Source organism: Botryllus schlosseri, chromosome 10 (assembly GCF_051294905.1).
Source record: "Botryllus schlosseri isolate E-star chromosome 10, Bs_hap1, whole genome shotgun sequence".
Classification (NCBI taxonomy): Eukaryota; Metazoa; Chordata; class Ascidiacea; order Stolidobranchia; family Styelidae; genus Botryllus; species Botryllus schlosseri.
In genome coordinates, this window is record NC_137245.1 from 3737775 (window position 1) to 3752368 (window position 14594).

General features: G+C 41.4%; 1 protein-coding gene and 1 long non-coding RNA gene across 2 annotated transcripts in view; one reads left to right on the forward strand and one right to left on the reverse strand.

Annotated features, from left to right (window-relative positions):
* LOC145448464 (uncharacterized) overlaps nucleotides 1–14594 on the forward strand; it is a 459562-nt gene that overhangs the window by 75237 nt on the left and 369731 nt on the right. The gene's annotated exons all lie outside the window — the stretch shown is intronic.
* On the reverse strand, nucleotides 4248–5078 carry LOC145448696 (complement C3-like). Its single transcript, XM_080327162.1, has 3 exons — nucleotides 4904–5078; nucleotides 4659–4833; nucleotides 4248–4288 (listed from the first exon to the last, which is right to left on the reverse strand). Exons 1-3 carry the CDS (start codon nucleotides 5042–5044, stop codon nucleotides 4248–4250), a joined length of 357 nt encoding a protein of 118 aa, XP_080183288.1. The 5' UTR covers nucleotides 5045–5078.

Below are 14594 nucleotides of genomic sequence, written 5' to 3' on the forward strand. Positions count from 1 at the left end.
TAAGATTTTTGCGTGAAATTAGCCATTTTCTTGTGTTGTTATTGTTTCACTACCACTGAATATTCTAATAATATTGTTGCTTTGTGAATATCTTAATGATTGTTTAGTTAAATTATGAATTATAATATGTTGTTGATGAGAATAATTAGCTTGTACAAAAGACGTTCACTATTATAATTTACACGATTTCAATGATTAATAAAAATAAGCTAATGCAAGTTTCCAGAATGCTAGCTATGCTATTGGAGCCTTTCCAAATAGCAATACGCAGTACGGTTATCGCAGATGGATGCAAAACAATCCTAATTCTCAACAAATTTGAATTGTCTCGGAATCATACCTATTGCGATATCAACGGTCCGCCATTTGTTGTATTCAGGGCTATTGCACAAGCTATCTCTAATATGCTGCAATATAGACAGGTTCGGACTTGTCTAGGGTATTCACTTCCCGTCAACCAGCTTTTCAAGACGCATTGATAAGTGCGCCTATTTAATTACCTAATTTTCTTGACTGTCTTTGAATATTTCATCGACTATCATAAGGAACATTCGCTCATCGCTCATCATATATATTACATTGACTGCAACATCACTATAATGGAACTATAACGGAACTATAACGAAATATTATGTGCATGAGAGCTTTGGGTGTAAATCAAGAAGTAAGCATAAAATTGATGTATGTAGCAGGTTTTCAGCATAATGTAGGGTGCAAATCAACAATTTTTGTGTATTGAATGTTTGTAGCTCTAAGAAGATATTCGTATGTGAGACTACTATTATATCTTCGAGAATATCAACATAACCAGCATATCAACCAGAACTGTCAGGTCCGTTTTCCGATAGAAACCACGGAAATATCCCCTCAAAAGCAGCGTATTAAGCTTACTCTTGCCTGTTCCATCAAGCTCCGTACACCTTGATCTTTTCGGATATATTGGCATTGCGCAATATGCAACGTTCAGCGTTGGATGAACATTCCTAACAAAGGCATAGATGTCCCAGGGAACAAAGCTAACTTCGCTTCTATTCTTTTACATTGTTTGCAAAACACGGTATTTTGTAATTGCATGAGACTTCAGTGGTTCTAGAATACTAAATTAATGAGAGTTTGATAAACCGTCAATTAATTTAGCATAAAGTATATGATATTCAAAATTTTAAAGCTTACGTCGTTGAACAACACCGATATGATCATACAGCGAAAGTATAGCCCTAAATAGCGGTAATATCTCCCAAGCATAAAAAATAACGTGATCGAAATGTACGTTTTATTGCAAATTTATCTCTAAACAGAATGAGCTGTAGCTTGTCACATTCGAATTACTGAGCGGGATTGGCATAGAACTATTAAGTAAAGCTGAAACCTCTTCACTTCGGTTATCATTCCCTTGAGACTATACTAGTTATAGCAGAGACGGGCAAACTGCGATTCGCGGTTGTAGTACTTTAATGACTTCACGTGCGTTTCGCCATTTTGTTAAAGAAGTTTAACCTGGTCATATATTAATGCATTTATAGCGTATAAGCAATATGCGAATGGTGGCCCTACAGGGTTCAAAATTAGCAATTGAACTCTCGAATTGAACCTGATCATCAATCAATAACAAATCATTGTACTCCAAGTTATTTTTATTTGTTTAGTTCACTGGATTCACAACCTTTACTGACCCGCAGAGAGCACTTACGTTAGTCTTCAAACCTTCGCGGAACCACAAATTTTCGCTGAGTCATAAAACAAAAAATCTGGCAAAATATACCTTTAACTACACATCTAATAATTTACTATAGTATAGGCGTGGGCAGAGCTGCTTCATGCGCGAGTCGCATATCAAAAACTTATCTTTAAAAGAACCACAACACAAAAATCCAACATATGGATTTATGACGTCACAATGAAATGTGGGCTATCGAAGGAAATTTATTATTGTGTAACGATAACATGTGCCTCCACGAGGGTTCTAATTCTAATATAATTTTGAGAAACTACATGTAGCTTCAAGTCTAATTCTAATCTAGTTCTATTCAACCTGTTTCAGTTACGCACGCTTTTCAGAGACACTCCGAGCTTCACGGATTTTTAAATTTTCAAAATGAGGTTTGATCGATAAATATAATACATTTGTATGAATATCACTGTGATATCAGCCCAAGCTTATGCGGCTTTGTAATAATTGGTTGCTTAGCAAAATCAATATTATGCTCAAATTATATCAAATATTGCATTGAAAATGGCAAATTAGATTTTTATTACATATTTGCAGCTGCAGCAGGATTTCAACATAACGACCAATTCCGATGCGATTTGTAATTTAAACTTTGGCTTAGACTTATCGATCACGTAGGTAGTGAGGGTAACTGGTTTTGTTACCAGCCCCGAGGCTGTATTCTTTGCCAGCGATGAGGCTATTTATGTTCATCGCTCAGCACTTGACTATCGCGATGTGTATTTAGCACTATGTATTGATAATTACTTGCTTCTGAGAAAGAAATAACATTCATTATACGTTAGATCAGGGGTTCTCAACCCGCGGCCCGCGGGCCGCATGCGGCCCGCCGACGATTATTTTGCGGCCCGCGACATCTTCCATTATGAACGCAATTGCTTCTGGCACAGTATTGTTATGGAAGACCGATGTGTCATATTTGTCGAAGAACAGTTGTTGTAACGAAGCGTAGAAGCTTAAAATGATAGCACGATAGTTTCCTCTGGAGTTATACATATCGCCTGATCTTAGGTAAAACGTTGCTAGCTAGGTGTCAAGCCCAGCAATCCATATTTCGAGGCATTGTTAAAATTGCCGACGGCGTTACCGACACATTGTTCAAAATTCTTAGAATATCGCTAAACCCAAGAATCTGCGAGAGAAGGTGTGACTGCTATAGAACTTCAACGTACTGTGCGAATATTCGCTGTTTCTGCAACTTAGCAGCAAGGCCAACACAACATCACCTGACAAATTTCGAAGCTACAGTTGTCTGATTCAATCGTCACCAGAAGAGTAACAGCGCAGTCTCAGTCGATGTTTTATCGCGTGCTCTGAAACACGTTGCCACGTAGACTACTTCAGCCTCTAGGGTTGGACGAATCCACCGACTTCACACACATTGCATAGCTAATTATCCAGGTGCGTTTTATCAGATTGGACATGGACATATTTCCAGAGTAAATGCTCACGGGGCAAACGTGCGAAGGGGACCAGTGAAAAACATCAACTGGAGAAAGCTGACTTCTGTAACTATGTGTTGGGTTCCAGTAATGGAAAAATGAGATGGGTTGATTGGTTTGCTCATAAATGACTCCGCACACCAGACTTCTTCTCGTATCACTGAGAGCTCAAAGTGATAATGGCCTCTGTAACGAATAACGTAATGTGAACGTAATATTATACTTGCTCGCTCACGCATTGAAACAGAGGTTTGACTCTATGGTGGAAAGGTTTGAAGGTGCATATACCGACTTGCAACGAATGCTATGCGCACGCTCCATGAAGGGATTTACTTGCGCGGCTGAAAGATAGATATTGTCACAAAAAAACAGCAACTGCAAACTTACGAACGCTGTCCATTATTGCTTTAGAATGCATTAAAATGTACTAAATTTCCGTATAAGACTGGTAAATAGGCTACAGTAGCCTAAATTTAATAGTAGCCCACAAATACGTGGCGATAATGTTATGCGGCCCGCGGCGTCTTTTGTTGTTACAATGTGGCCCGTTATATGAGCGAAGTTGAGAACCCCTGCGTTAGATGATACTTTCCTCAGATATTACATTATGTGTATTTGAGACTACTGCGAGTTGATAATAATAATGCGTACACTTTCAAGAAATAAGGACGTTGGTAACATTCTGATTTTGCATAAATTTCGTGTGATCAACTATGTACGATTTTTCTGTGTATTTCAGACTATGTATATTCACGAAGACTGCTATCCGCATGGATAAATGCATCATCACTAATAAATTACTTGAATGCGACTTGATAACATTAATCTCTTGTAACGTAGTCAAACATGATTTTAAGTGTATCTAAGACTATTTATGTTCCCGAGAGCTCTGATAGCGATTGGGTAGCGACATCATCACTAATATATTGATATAAAAATGCGATTTCGAGTGCGGACAGATCACGGTTTCGATCTCCGAGGTCCGCATTTTACGACTTATATCCAACTCGCAGTACAACTCATTAGGGTCTCATTCTAATACCAGCATAATTGTTTCATGTCGAGTATAAGGCTAACTAAATCATCACTAAAACGCTGCTGGCGTGCTTGTCGGTATCTGAGATTATGCACGCTTGTGCCTAGCACAGAATGACGGAGTTTTCGGTAAACTTTGGCCTCAGTTTGACCACCCCTGCTCTAAACCATAACCATAACAACTTCAGTAAGTACTGTCACTAGGCAAACCCTATGCCATCTCTCACACAACCAAACCCTCTCTCGTATTGGAACCACGCCCACATCGTCCTGCATTCTGATTGGATAAGAGATTTCACGTGATAAAATACTCGACGTTGATTGGAGGGGGTCCTGTTGACCTCTCTCATACTACTCAGCCCTGGTCACAAATATTGTATTACAATTCTTGTGGTATTTGGAATCGGTTAGATATGATTCTGTTTATAAGCTGTATTGTATAGTATATGTACCCGATTCCAATCTATTTGGCTCATACGTTTCCCACACGCAAGATAGATTGTATGACTTTGTACTGGATTTGTCAGGTTCGTAGTAATCATACACGCGTACAACTCCAGGTTTCGGATTCTTTACTTCGTGAACTTGGTTAACCTCGAAGCCAGCACACTTCCGTCCCTTTGATATCTGTGAAAATGATTCATGACTTCGTGAAGATTACGCAGATCCTGCCGCACCGCGATTTGATCAATCATACCGCTCGAAAATATAAGTGAACTTTCTTGCCATCAATCTCGTATCTTTTGAGGCCATTGTCTATATTGGCTTCGGTAAAATTTTGTAATGAGTCTTTGTTCGCTTCGTATCCGGATACCATCGTAATTTCGAAAACAGCCATATTTGAAATTGGACGCTTGTACGTTCCTTGATATCTGTCATCACAAAACGACTGGGAGAGAGAACTTGGAATGTGATTAAAATGTTCCACATCCCGTAACTACAGGCAATTATATGTATTTGTGGGCTACTAATAAATTTAGGCTACTGTAGCCTATTTACCAGTCGTATACGGGAATATACGGGCTAGGGTTGAGAACTTCTGATCGATGCAATTGATGCGTTTCGATGCCGCCATGGCCGACTAGACCTATAACTGTTTTAGTTGGCCACGGTGTAACGGACATTGAAATATATACCTGTATAAGTGTATATCCGCTTTAACAAATCGACAAACCCAAAGCTTATGGACCTTCAAAAAAATTAACATGCACACTGCACACCACAGTAGCAAGCTAATCAACAATCAAGGCTGATATACGCTACAATGTGACATAGCGAACCACAGTCCGAAGTGCAATGTACGTACAAGAAATGAAAAGCACTCACGTAGCACAGAAAACAAGAAATCTCATATCTGGTGTATCGCACCCGCCTTCATTGCTTTGCACGTGAACCGATAACTGCGTGAATGTAATTTAAATAGGAGTTAAGCCATTTGACTATTGAGTTAAAGTCTTACCGCGAAGCTAGGACTTATTGGCTCTCTCGGAATGTTGTACCGCAAGCTTGTCTGGAGCAACGCACAGCCATGACCCGTAGCGGTGGACGTAACCGAGGGCGGATGCGGTCTAAAATTAATCTCAAATTTAAAAGAAAAAGTTGGGAAAATCTAGTATTTGACGGCTTCGGTTCTGCATAATAGTTCATAGTTAGCTTCACATTATTGGATGACTCGCATAATTTATATATATATATATATATATATATATATTAATTTAATCTACTGGTACAAGACGAGGGTGAACCTGTTAATATGCCATCGTCACGGCACTGAAGAAATTGTCGGGACATTGCGAGTTCAGGGCGTTCTTAACTCAAGCAATTCGAGTTCGGCTCATCTGCGGTCTGCGCTAGAGACCTATCCAAGATCGCTTATTGTTGGAGAGAATGATTTGAGCTTATAAGACGCCGTTAAAAAAAGCTGTCGCAGCGGGAGACAACTGTTCGATACTGGTAGTTGCAGCACCGCGATGGTACGAAGGTAATAGCGGGTGACTCGTGAATACCAAGCGCTGCGGCAAATCTAACCACGGAAAATACAATTGTATTTTTTAATCAGCTGTGTGTCATGCGTGCAGAGTGCAGACGGGTCGGACACCTGAGGAAGATGTGCCCCGGAAAAAGTACAAGGCGCAAGAGTAGGACCGCATGCAAGATCAACTGTTTGAGCGGATCTACTGAAAAGCAGTCAACTGATGAGTTATACTGGTGATGGAGACGACTGTGGTTCCGAGTCCTCGGCAGACGACAGTGTGAGCATCTTGATGAGAACTTCGTTGTAGGGAAAGATGATATTCGCGTAGATATTTGGCATTTACGGTATTATCATTTCAATGATATTCGATACAGGTAGGGAGGCCATGACGAGGAATATTTTTCAGACTAGACTCGTGTTTTTAGCCTATAGAAATTGTTCATTGATATATGCAACTATCAGCCTACAGGTCCCAAAAAATTCGCCAGAACGTTAGTCGAGCGCTAATATCCTATATCTGAGTCCAATCTCCACGTACATTTAACCAAAATTTTTAAAAAATAGGACAAATTCTCAAAAAAGAGGACATTTAGGCGTCCTACGAGGCCAATTTCTAAAGAAGTCAAAAAAGAGGACATATTGTAACATTAACTACAATGTAATCAGCTGCACAAACATTTCATGCCTGGAAACTACACAGAATGAATTGATTATCCGGTTAGGAATTTCTAATTGGAGTACCGGTATATCCTGGAACCATATCATCCTCGTGTAATTTTGTGAGATGATTGACTCATATTTCTCCATCAAAAGCAGGTATTCCAGCTGGACCGGAAGCTCAAAGCAAGCTTGAGAATTGGAACAGTTGTAGATAGACCGACCAGCTAAAAAAAAAAAACAGGCGCGACGCAACATTGTGTAGTACGTTCTTGAGCTCTCGTGTTTTGCTGTCGTAACTGTGTAAACTAGGCTTACCATATTTTGGAAATGTAAAAAGAGGATACTTTTTCAGAAATTTGCAAGATGCAAAACCGGAGTAGAATTCTCAAAAACCGGTGAGTTTTTCTCACTTTGTGATCGGTTGACTAAAAAAAAGGTCATCTCTTCCGCTCAGAGCTCAAAATACCGCTTTCTTCTTCTCATTGCCAAGTGGATGACTAGAAAAAAATGAAAAGGTCATCTTTTCGCTCAGAGCCAAAATCACCGTTTCTCACTCCGAAATACCCGCCGGAGCATCACTTCTGTGCCAATGTGCGGCATGTCACTCGCAATTTGCTCTAAATCTGACCTAAATTTTCAAAAAAGAGGACAAAAAGGCGTCCTCCGAGGACACTTTCAAAAAAGTCAAAAAAGAGGACAAATCCTCTTAAAAGAGGACGTATGGTAAGCCTAGTGTAAACACTTTCGAAAACACGCACAGTCCCAGACTGGTGACCGTCGTCGCTATGTTGCATTGAAATATGTACATATACGCAAATAAATATTCCGTGCTTGTCAAATTTAATCTAGTGTCCGGCAATCATTTAGCGGTGCCTGACAACGTGCCGAGTGTAAGGGTTTCCAGTTTCCACAGAAAGCTGTGATTTCTGCAGCGGAACCGGGCCTTCGTCCGCTTAGCGCGATGCCGGCGTCCCGAACGAGTCAGTTTCTCGTGGATCGGCTCTTCGACGGCATTAATGTCCGTCGTCTGAACAAGAATACGAATACGAAAAGCAACATAGGGAGTTTCAGCGCGACGATATAGTACGGGTGCCTAAATTAATTAGAATATGCACTGTAAGGTAGCAGGTGTCGACGGCGTGTTCATGAGGCGCTCGCAATGTAGAGGACAGTTCAATACGTCGAAGTGATGGACGAGTGTCTCCACAAAGGCAAATGAATTTCGGAAACGTTTACTACTCCAAATTACGCACGGGTCGAAATATTTGCACACAAATGGTGCACGGCTATCGACCGATCCTGCCTGTCCTTTTGCAGTTCTCGTGTATCAAGAAAATAACAAGTTCAAATTGGAATAATTTCGAAAAGATGTACAAGGCCTGGCAGACGTGTTTGAATACGTCCTTACGAAAGGAGAGAAATCTCGAGACCTTAAGCACGACATGCTAAGATGATGTTATCGTCCGAGAATAGATAGAAGGCATGCGGATAAGATGACAAGAAAACATTTTTTTACTGAGATGTAAGGACTCCTTTGAAAATTCCCGGAAGCAATTGGAGCCATGAAACAATGAACAGATTCTGAGACATGTTTTGTACGGAGAAATATCCTGACTTCAGTCTACGGAACGAGGTGAGAGATCTTGCTCGAAAAGAAATTAGTAATACGTCATTATTTAACATTCCGACGTTCTTCCGAAACAAAACACATTTTTACCGACAGGATGATGCCGTGGAAAAGTCGTTTCAAAAAATGGAACCAGCATGTATTGGCAGTTTTTCTCAAAACGATATCAAAACATATAAACTCTACGAAGGGCTTGAAAATCTATTTCAACGGAGGTACGAAGGACTTGAAATCTATTTCAACGGAGGTACGAAGGACTTGAAATCTATTTCAACGGAGGACTTGAAATCTATTTCAATACTGATGTGACAACGCACCGTTTCCCAACATTCAAAAGATGGAAGTTTGTATTCAATCCTACAAAATAAATGGAGCGACCATGAAGGAGCTTCACTGGCATCAGTTGACGAAGCAGTAAAATACGAGACTATTCGTATTCACGTAAATCGTAGTAGATGATTATCAAAAATTAGACACTAGCTCTACACCAGAGGTCTCAAACTCATGTGCACGCGGGCCAATTTCTTAGCTTTGATGACGCCGCGGGCCGCACCAACAATAATAGGGATGCTCAACGAAGAATTTCCAAATAGGCCTTATTTGACGGGAGCTTGAAGACGGGCATTCCATTCCTGACGTGCGACGGTTTGAGCCACATGGCTCCACCTTGGCGACACCATCTATTGCCTCTATTACCAACCCGAGCGCCATGGCAACTCACAATAGTTCATCTATTCCTGACTCCAATGTATCGAGTAACGGAACACAATGCCGATAAGAATCATGCAATGGAACTGTAGAGGGATATACCGGAAAATCCACGAATTGAAATATTACTTGAAAAATCTTGACAAAATGCCCGACATCATTGTCCTGCAGGAAACGCACCTGATCGATAAGTACACGCCCAGAATTGCGAATTACAAACTTATTAGAAAAGATCGCGACCAGCACGGAGGTGGTGTCTGTATCTTTGCCAGACAAGACCTGTCTTTCTTCGAAGTCCCCGTAGACAACATTTATCCTATAGAGGCCCAGATTATCAAATTGCACGATTTGAAAATAATGAACGTGTACATCCCACCGAATCGAGCAATTTCACACGCTCTCTTCGAGCGATGCTTTGCGCAGTGCAACTCGAGAACGATCCTTTTGGGTGACTTCAATTCTCACCATCCAATATGGAGCAGTGGCGCCATCAATACGAATGGTCGTCATCTTCACTCAATAATAGACGATAATGACTTGGTTGTTATCAATACAACAACGCCAACTCATATTGATATTTCCGTACCGAGTGCCACACGGACTTCACTTTTAGACCTATGCATTGCATCCAGAGATATCGCCCCGAAGATTGTGACCTCGGTGACGGACGAACTATTGGGGAGCGACCATTTTGTTGTTATGAACGACTTGCAGCTATCCAGTCAAGGGGATGATTTCCATTACCGATCTTGGTCCTTCAAGAAAGCCAACTGGAACGTCTTTCAAAAGCTATGTTCGCAATACTTTAAAAATCTAGACGAGATTACTATAGAAAAGATCAGCAACTCGATAATCAAAGCCGCGACCGAAAGCATACCCCTCACAAAACCTATCAAAGGAAAGAGTTCCGTCCCATGGTGGAACGAGAGTTGCTCCAGGGCGGTTCGCCGGAAACGGGCGGCCTTCTGCAAATTGAAGAGATCCTTCAGAATGGAAGATATCGTAGTATTTAAACAGAGGCGAGCAGACGCTAGAAGGATCATACTTTCAGCCAAAAAGTCCTACTGGGATAACTTCTGTAGTTCTCTTGATCACAATTCTAAGTTGTGCCAAGTGTGGCGTGTCGTGCGATCGATTAACGGTTGCAGCAGATCCTGGAACCAGATCCGTGTACTCAATCATCTTGACAACCAGCTGACTGACAGCAAGGACAAGGCCAATGCTCTCGCAAATAGTTTTGCTGAAATCAGCAGCAACAATAATTTAGATTGTCAATTCCTACATCGGCGAACTTTAATGGCAACCAATCTTTCGTTGCCCCCTGTTGAAAATAATACCCAAACACTCGGAGTGAACGCGCCATTCAATATGGTAGAAATGAAACGTGCAATAAATAACCGCAAAAGCACTTCTCCGGGAGGGGACAGAATCTGCTATCAGATGCTGCAGCACCTGGACGAGGAAAGTCAGTTGGTCATGTTAACAGCCATCAATAACATTTGGGCAGTTGGCTCTTGCCCCGAATCGTGGCAGCATTCAATTGTTGTGCCCATACTTAAGCAAGGTAAAGATGAAACCAAGACATCCTCGTATCGTCCTAAGCAAGGTAAAGATGAAACCAAGACATCCTCGTATCGTCCTATCTCACTCACCAGCAACATGTGTAAAACAATGGAGCGGATGGTTGCAAATCGTTTAGAATGGTGGCTCACTGAAAACAATTTGTTGAACCACCATCAGAGTGGGTTTCGTCGACATAGGTCCACGAACGACTGTATTCTCGCATTACATGACCATGTATATAAAGCCATTTGGACCAAGCGGTATGCCATAGCAGTTTTCCTAGATATAGAAAAGGCATACGACAGGGTATGGAGAAACGGAGTCATTCTCAAGCTTCAACGTCTAGGTCTTGGAGGTAATATTCTCCATTGGTTACACTCTTTCATGGCACATAGGACGTTCCAAGTTCGCATTGGGAACACATTATCGGACGTGCATGAACTTGCGAATGGAATCGTGCAGGGAAGTGTTATTAGTCCTCTGCTTTTCTCAATAATGATGAACGACCTTCCTGACAAAATTACAACGAACATCAATTTGTTCGCCGACGATGTCTGCATATGGAATTCAAATTTGGTCATAAACAATGTACAGAAAGATATTCAGGATTCTCTCGATACAATCGTGAAATGGTCCGAGCAATGGGGTTTCAAAATCAATATATCCAAATCTGCAGCCATAGTTTTTACGAGGCGCCGCAAAGTCCCCACGATTCGTCTTAGTCTGGGCAATTCCATTTTACCAGTCGTAAAGGAATTCAAGTACCTGGGAATCCTATTCGATTATCGATTGAACTATCGGAGTCACGCTCGCGCAGTGACTGAGAGATGTAGCAAACGGATGAACCTGTTACGTCTTCTATCAGGGACAACTTGGGGCGCCTCGAAATCGAGCTTATTGACGCTATACAGATCTACCATACGATCAATAATCGACTATGGTTCCGAAGCATACCTACTCTCCCCGAAATACGTCATTGATAAAATACAGAAAATTCAGAATAAAGCGCTTCGCATTTGTTGCGGAGGTATGATGAGTACGCCAATACACGCATTGCAACATTCGAGTGGGGAGCCTCCCATATGGTTGCGACACTTGCAACTCTGTCTTAACTTTCGTGTCAGGATAATGGCAAATGTGAACCACCCCCACAAAGACTAACTGGCTCATGGCACGAAATTTTTCCCGGCAACGACTCATTCCGAACCTTCAACATGTTAACAGGACCGGACATTTTTGAAGAGCCAATCGTCCAAAATTACGAACAGCCTCCGTTGCCACCATGGTCACAGCCCAAGATCGGCGTAGACTTACGCCTAGCTACGTTAATATCCAGAGATATCCATCCCACTTTTGCAAAACAAATAACCGAAGAATACATACACGAGCATTATGCGGGGAGCACCAGAATTTACACCGATGGCTCGAAAAACGCATCGGGCTGTGGTTCATGTTTCTTCGTTGAGAACACAGACGACTGTTACAGCTACACCCTCGACGGTCACTTATCCGTCCTCTCGACAGAATTGAACGCCATTCGGAATAGTTTAGAATGGGTCAAACGCAATGGTACGCCTGGAAGTCGTGTGGCTATTTTGTCGGACAGCCAGAGTAGTCTGGTGGCGATTCGAAATTGCTCTCCGGACAATGAACTCATCGCCGATATCCTCCTCCTAGGATCGGATTTACATGCACTAGGGATCGAAATTGTTTTGGCCTGGATCCCTGGCCATAAAGGTATCCGCGGCAACGAAAAAGCCGACGAAATCGCACGAAGAGCAGCGCTGATGCCACTCGTGCGAGATCCAAACCTTCAGCAAAAAATTACTATGAAGGAAATGAGATCCCACATTGCCGATATATGTCGGAAAAAGTGGATCGACCACATGAATGCCCATGACGACGAATCGCAGTATAGAAAAATTATTGGAGATATCAGGCACATTACCCCAATTATCGATTTGTCACGCAGGGAATCTGGAATCCTAATTAGACTGCACACTGGTCACTCTAGGCTGAACGGTCATCTACACAGAATTAAATGTCATCAAAATGGCCTTTGTGATGCATGCGGGATCAAAGAAACCGTCGAGCATTTCCTCCTCCATTGCCCTAAATATGACCGTGCCAGGATCAATCTAATTCAGACTGCTGACCAAAACAGAGTACCCCTAACGCCCGAGTCCCTACTCACAGACGCACATACTATATGGCCGGTCATCGAATTCACGATTTCAAGTGGCAGAGCTATATAAGGAATTGTAATTCCTTCAGATAGTACGGGAGTATTAATCGCCAGATATCGTCCTGGGGCAAAAAGCCGAGTAGCTAAGCCCCACTACCCCCCTCATACCTACCTACCTTCACTGGCATCAGTTGACGAAGCAGTAAAATACGAGACTATTCGTATTCACGTAAATCGTAGTAGATGATTATCAAAAATTAGACACTAGCTCTACACCATCAAAAATTAGACACTAGCTCTACACCAGAGGTCTCAAACTCATGTGCACGCGGGCCAATTTCTTAGCTTTGATGACGCCGCGGGCCGCACCAACAATAATAGGGATGCTCAACGAAGAATTTCCAAATAGGCCTTATTTGACGGGAGCTTGAAGACGGGCATTCCACAAACGTCATGAAAATGTAACCCCTAACCCTATTACATCATGGAACCATTTTACAATCACTTTATAGTTCATCGTACTCGTGTGGTAGACGGTAAGGCAAGGCAGACTTGGACTACAAGAAAATGTTCAGCTTTTTCAAATTAGATTACAAATCTAGCTGCACATTTTTCCTGAATTAGACAAATTAGAAATACGGTTGTACTACATTTTCCAAAATTATATTCCAATTGTAGCTAAAGGTATTTTTTAAATTAAATTATAAATAGATTTACTGTATTTTGGAAAACTGAACATTCAATCAAGTTGAGTTCATATCAGATCAGAGTTCAATCTCATAAGGATGGGAATAGAAAATGTTTGTTCAGCAAGATTGCCTTGGTCCGCACTATACAGTTCTTCTGTAGCTTTTTCCGGAAAACCATAAATAAGATTAAAACTAGAACAATTGCAAACTCATTCATGGATTTTAGTCTTTTATGCAGGGTTGTAACCAAGTCACAAGGCTCCGAGTCACAGGTCAATCAATCTCACTGTTATAGTTTGACCTGAGTCAAGTCGAGTCATTTTCAATTCACCATCGAGTCAAGTCAAAGTCAGCGAGCAGATGATAGAGTCCGAGCCATGGTAATATGACTCGCCATGGTAATATGACTCGAGTCCGAGTCCAAGTCATTGTATTGACTGCTCAGTTTGCAGTTAAAGTCTTGTTAATCCACTTTTTTTATAGCTCTGCTTGGCGATATCGAATGGTTCGCATTTATAATAAACTGATTTTCCTCACTTTTAGCAGTTTCTGGTCACATTTATAATACCGATAGCAATAGACGTAATCCCAATAGTGTGGTTACTTTATTATTCGTCGAAAGTACAATGAAGTGTAGGCCTGAGTCTCGAGTCATTTGACTTGGTTCGAGTTGTGCGCAATGACCCGAGTCCAAGTCGAGTCAATATTCAGATTGACTCGAGTCGAGTCATTTCCGTATTTTGAGAAAATGACTCGGGTCAAGTCGAGTCATCAGAAAATCGTGACTCGAGTCATTACAACCCTGCTTTTATGTGAGCACAAAATATTCCTAACATTCTCAGTGTCACATTTTTCTAGGCTTCAACATTTGTTGCGTAAAATATTGTGGCAGCCATAGATACGGCCTACCATATCTGCTTACATATTTGATAGTAATATGGGAAGCTACAACATTAATTCCACTATAGATATTCATAACTT

Bases quoted from the DNA above. Each gene is read 5' to 3' on its own strand.
- LOC145448696 (XM_080327162.1), bottom strand. From the start codon at position 5,044: ATGGCTGTTTTCGAAATTACGATGGTATCCGGATACGAAGCGAACAAA. The intron at 4,834-4,903 runs GTATGATTGATC...TCATTTTCACAG, and splicing joins TTCACTTATATTTTCGAGCG to ATATCAAAGGGACGGAAGTG. The intron at 4,289-4,658 runs GTACATATACTA...GCATAATCTCAG, and splicing joins GCCAAATAGATTGGAATCGG to ATACCGACAAGCACGCCAGC.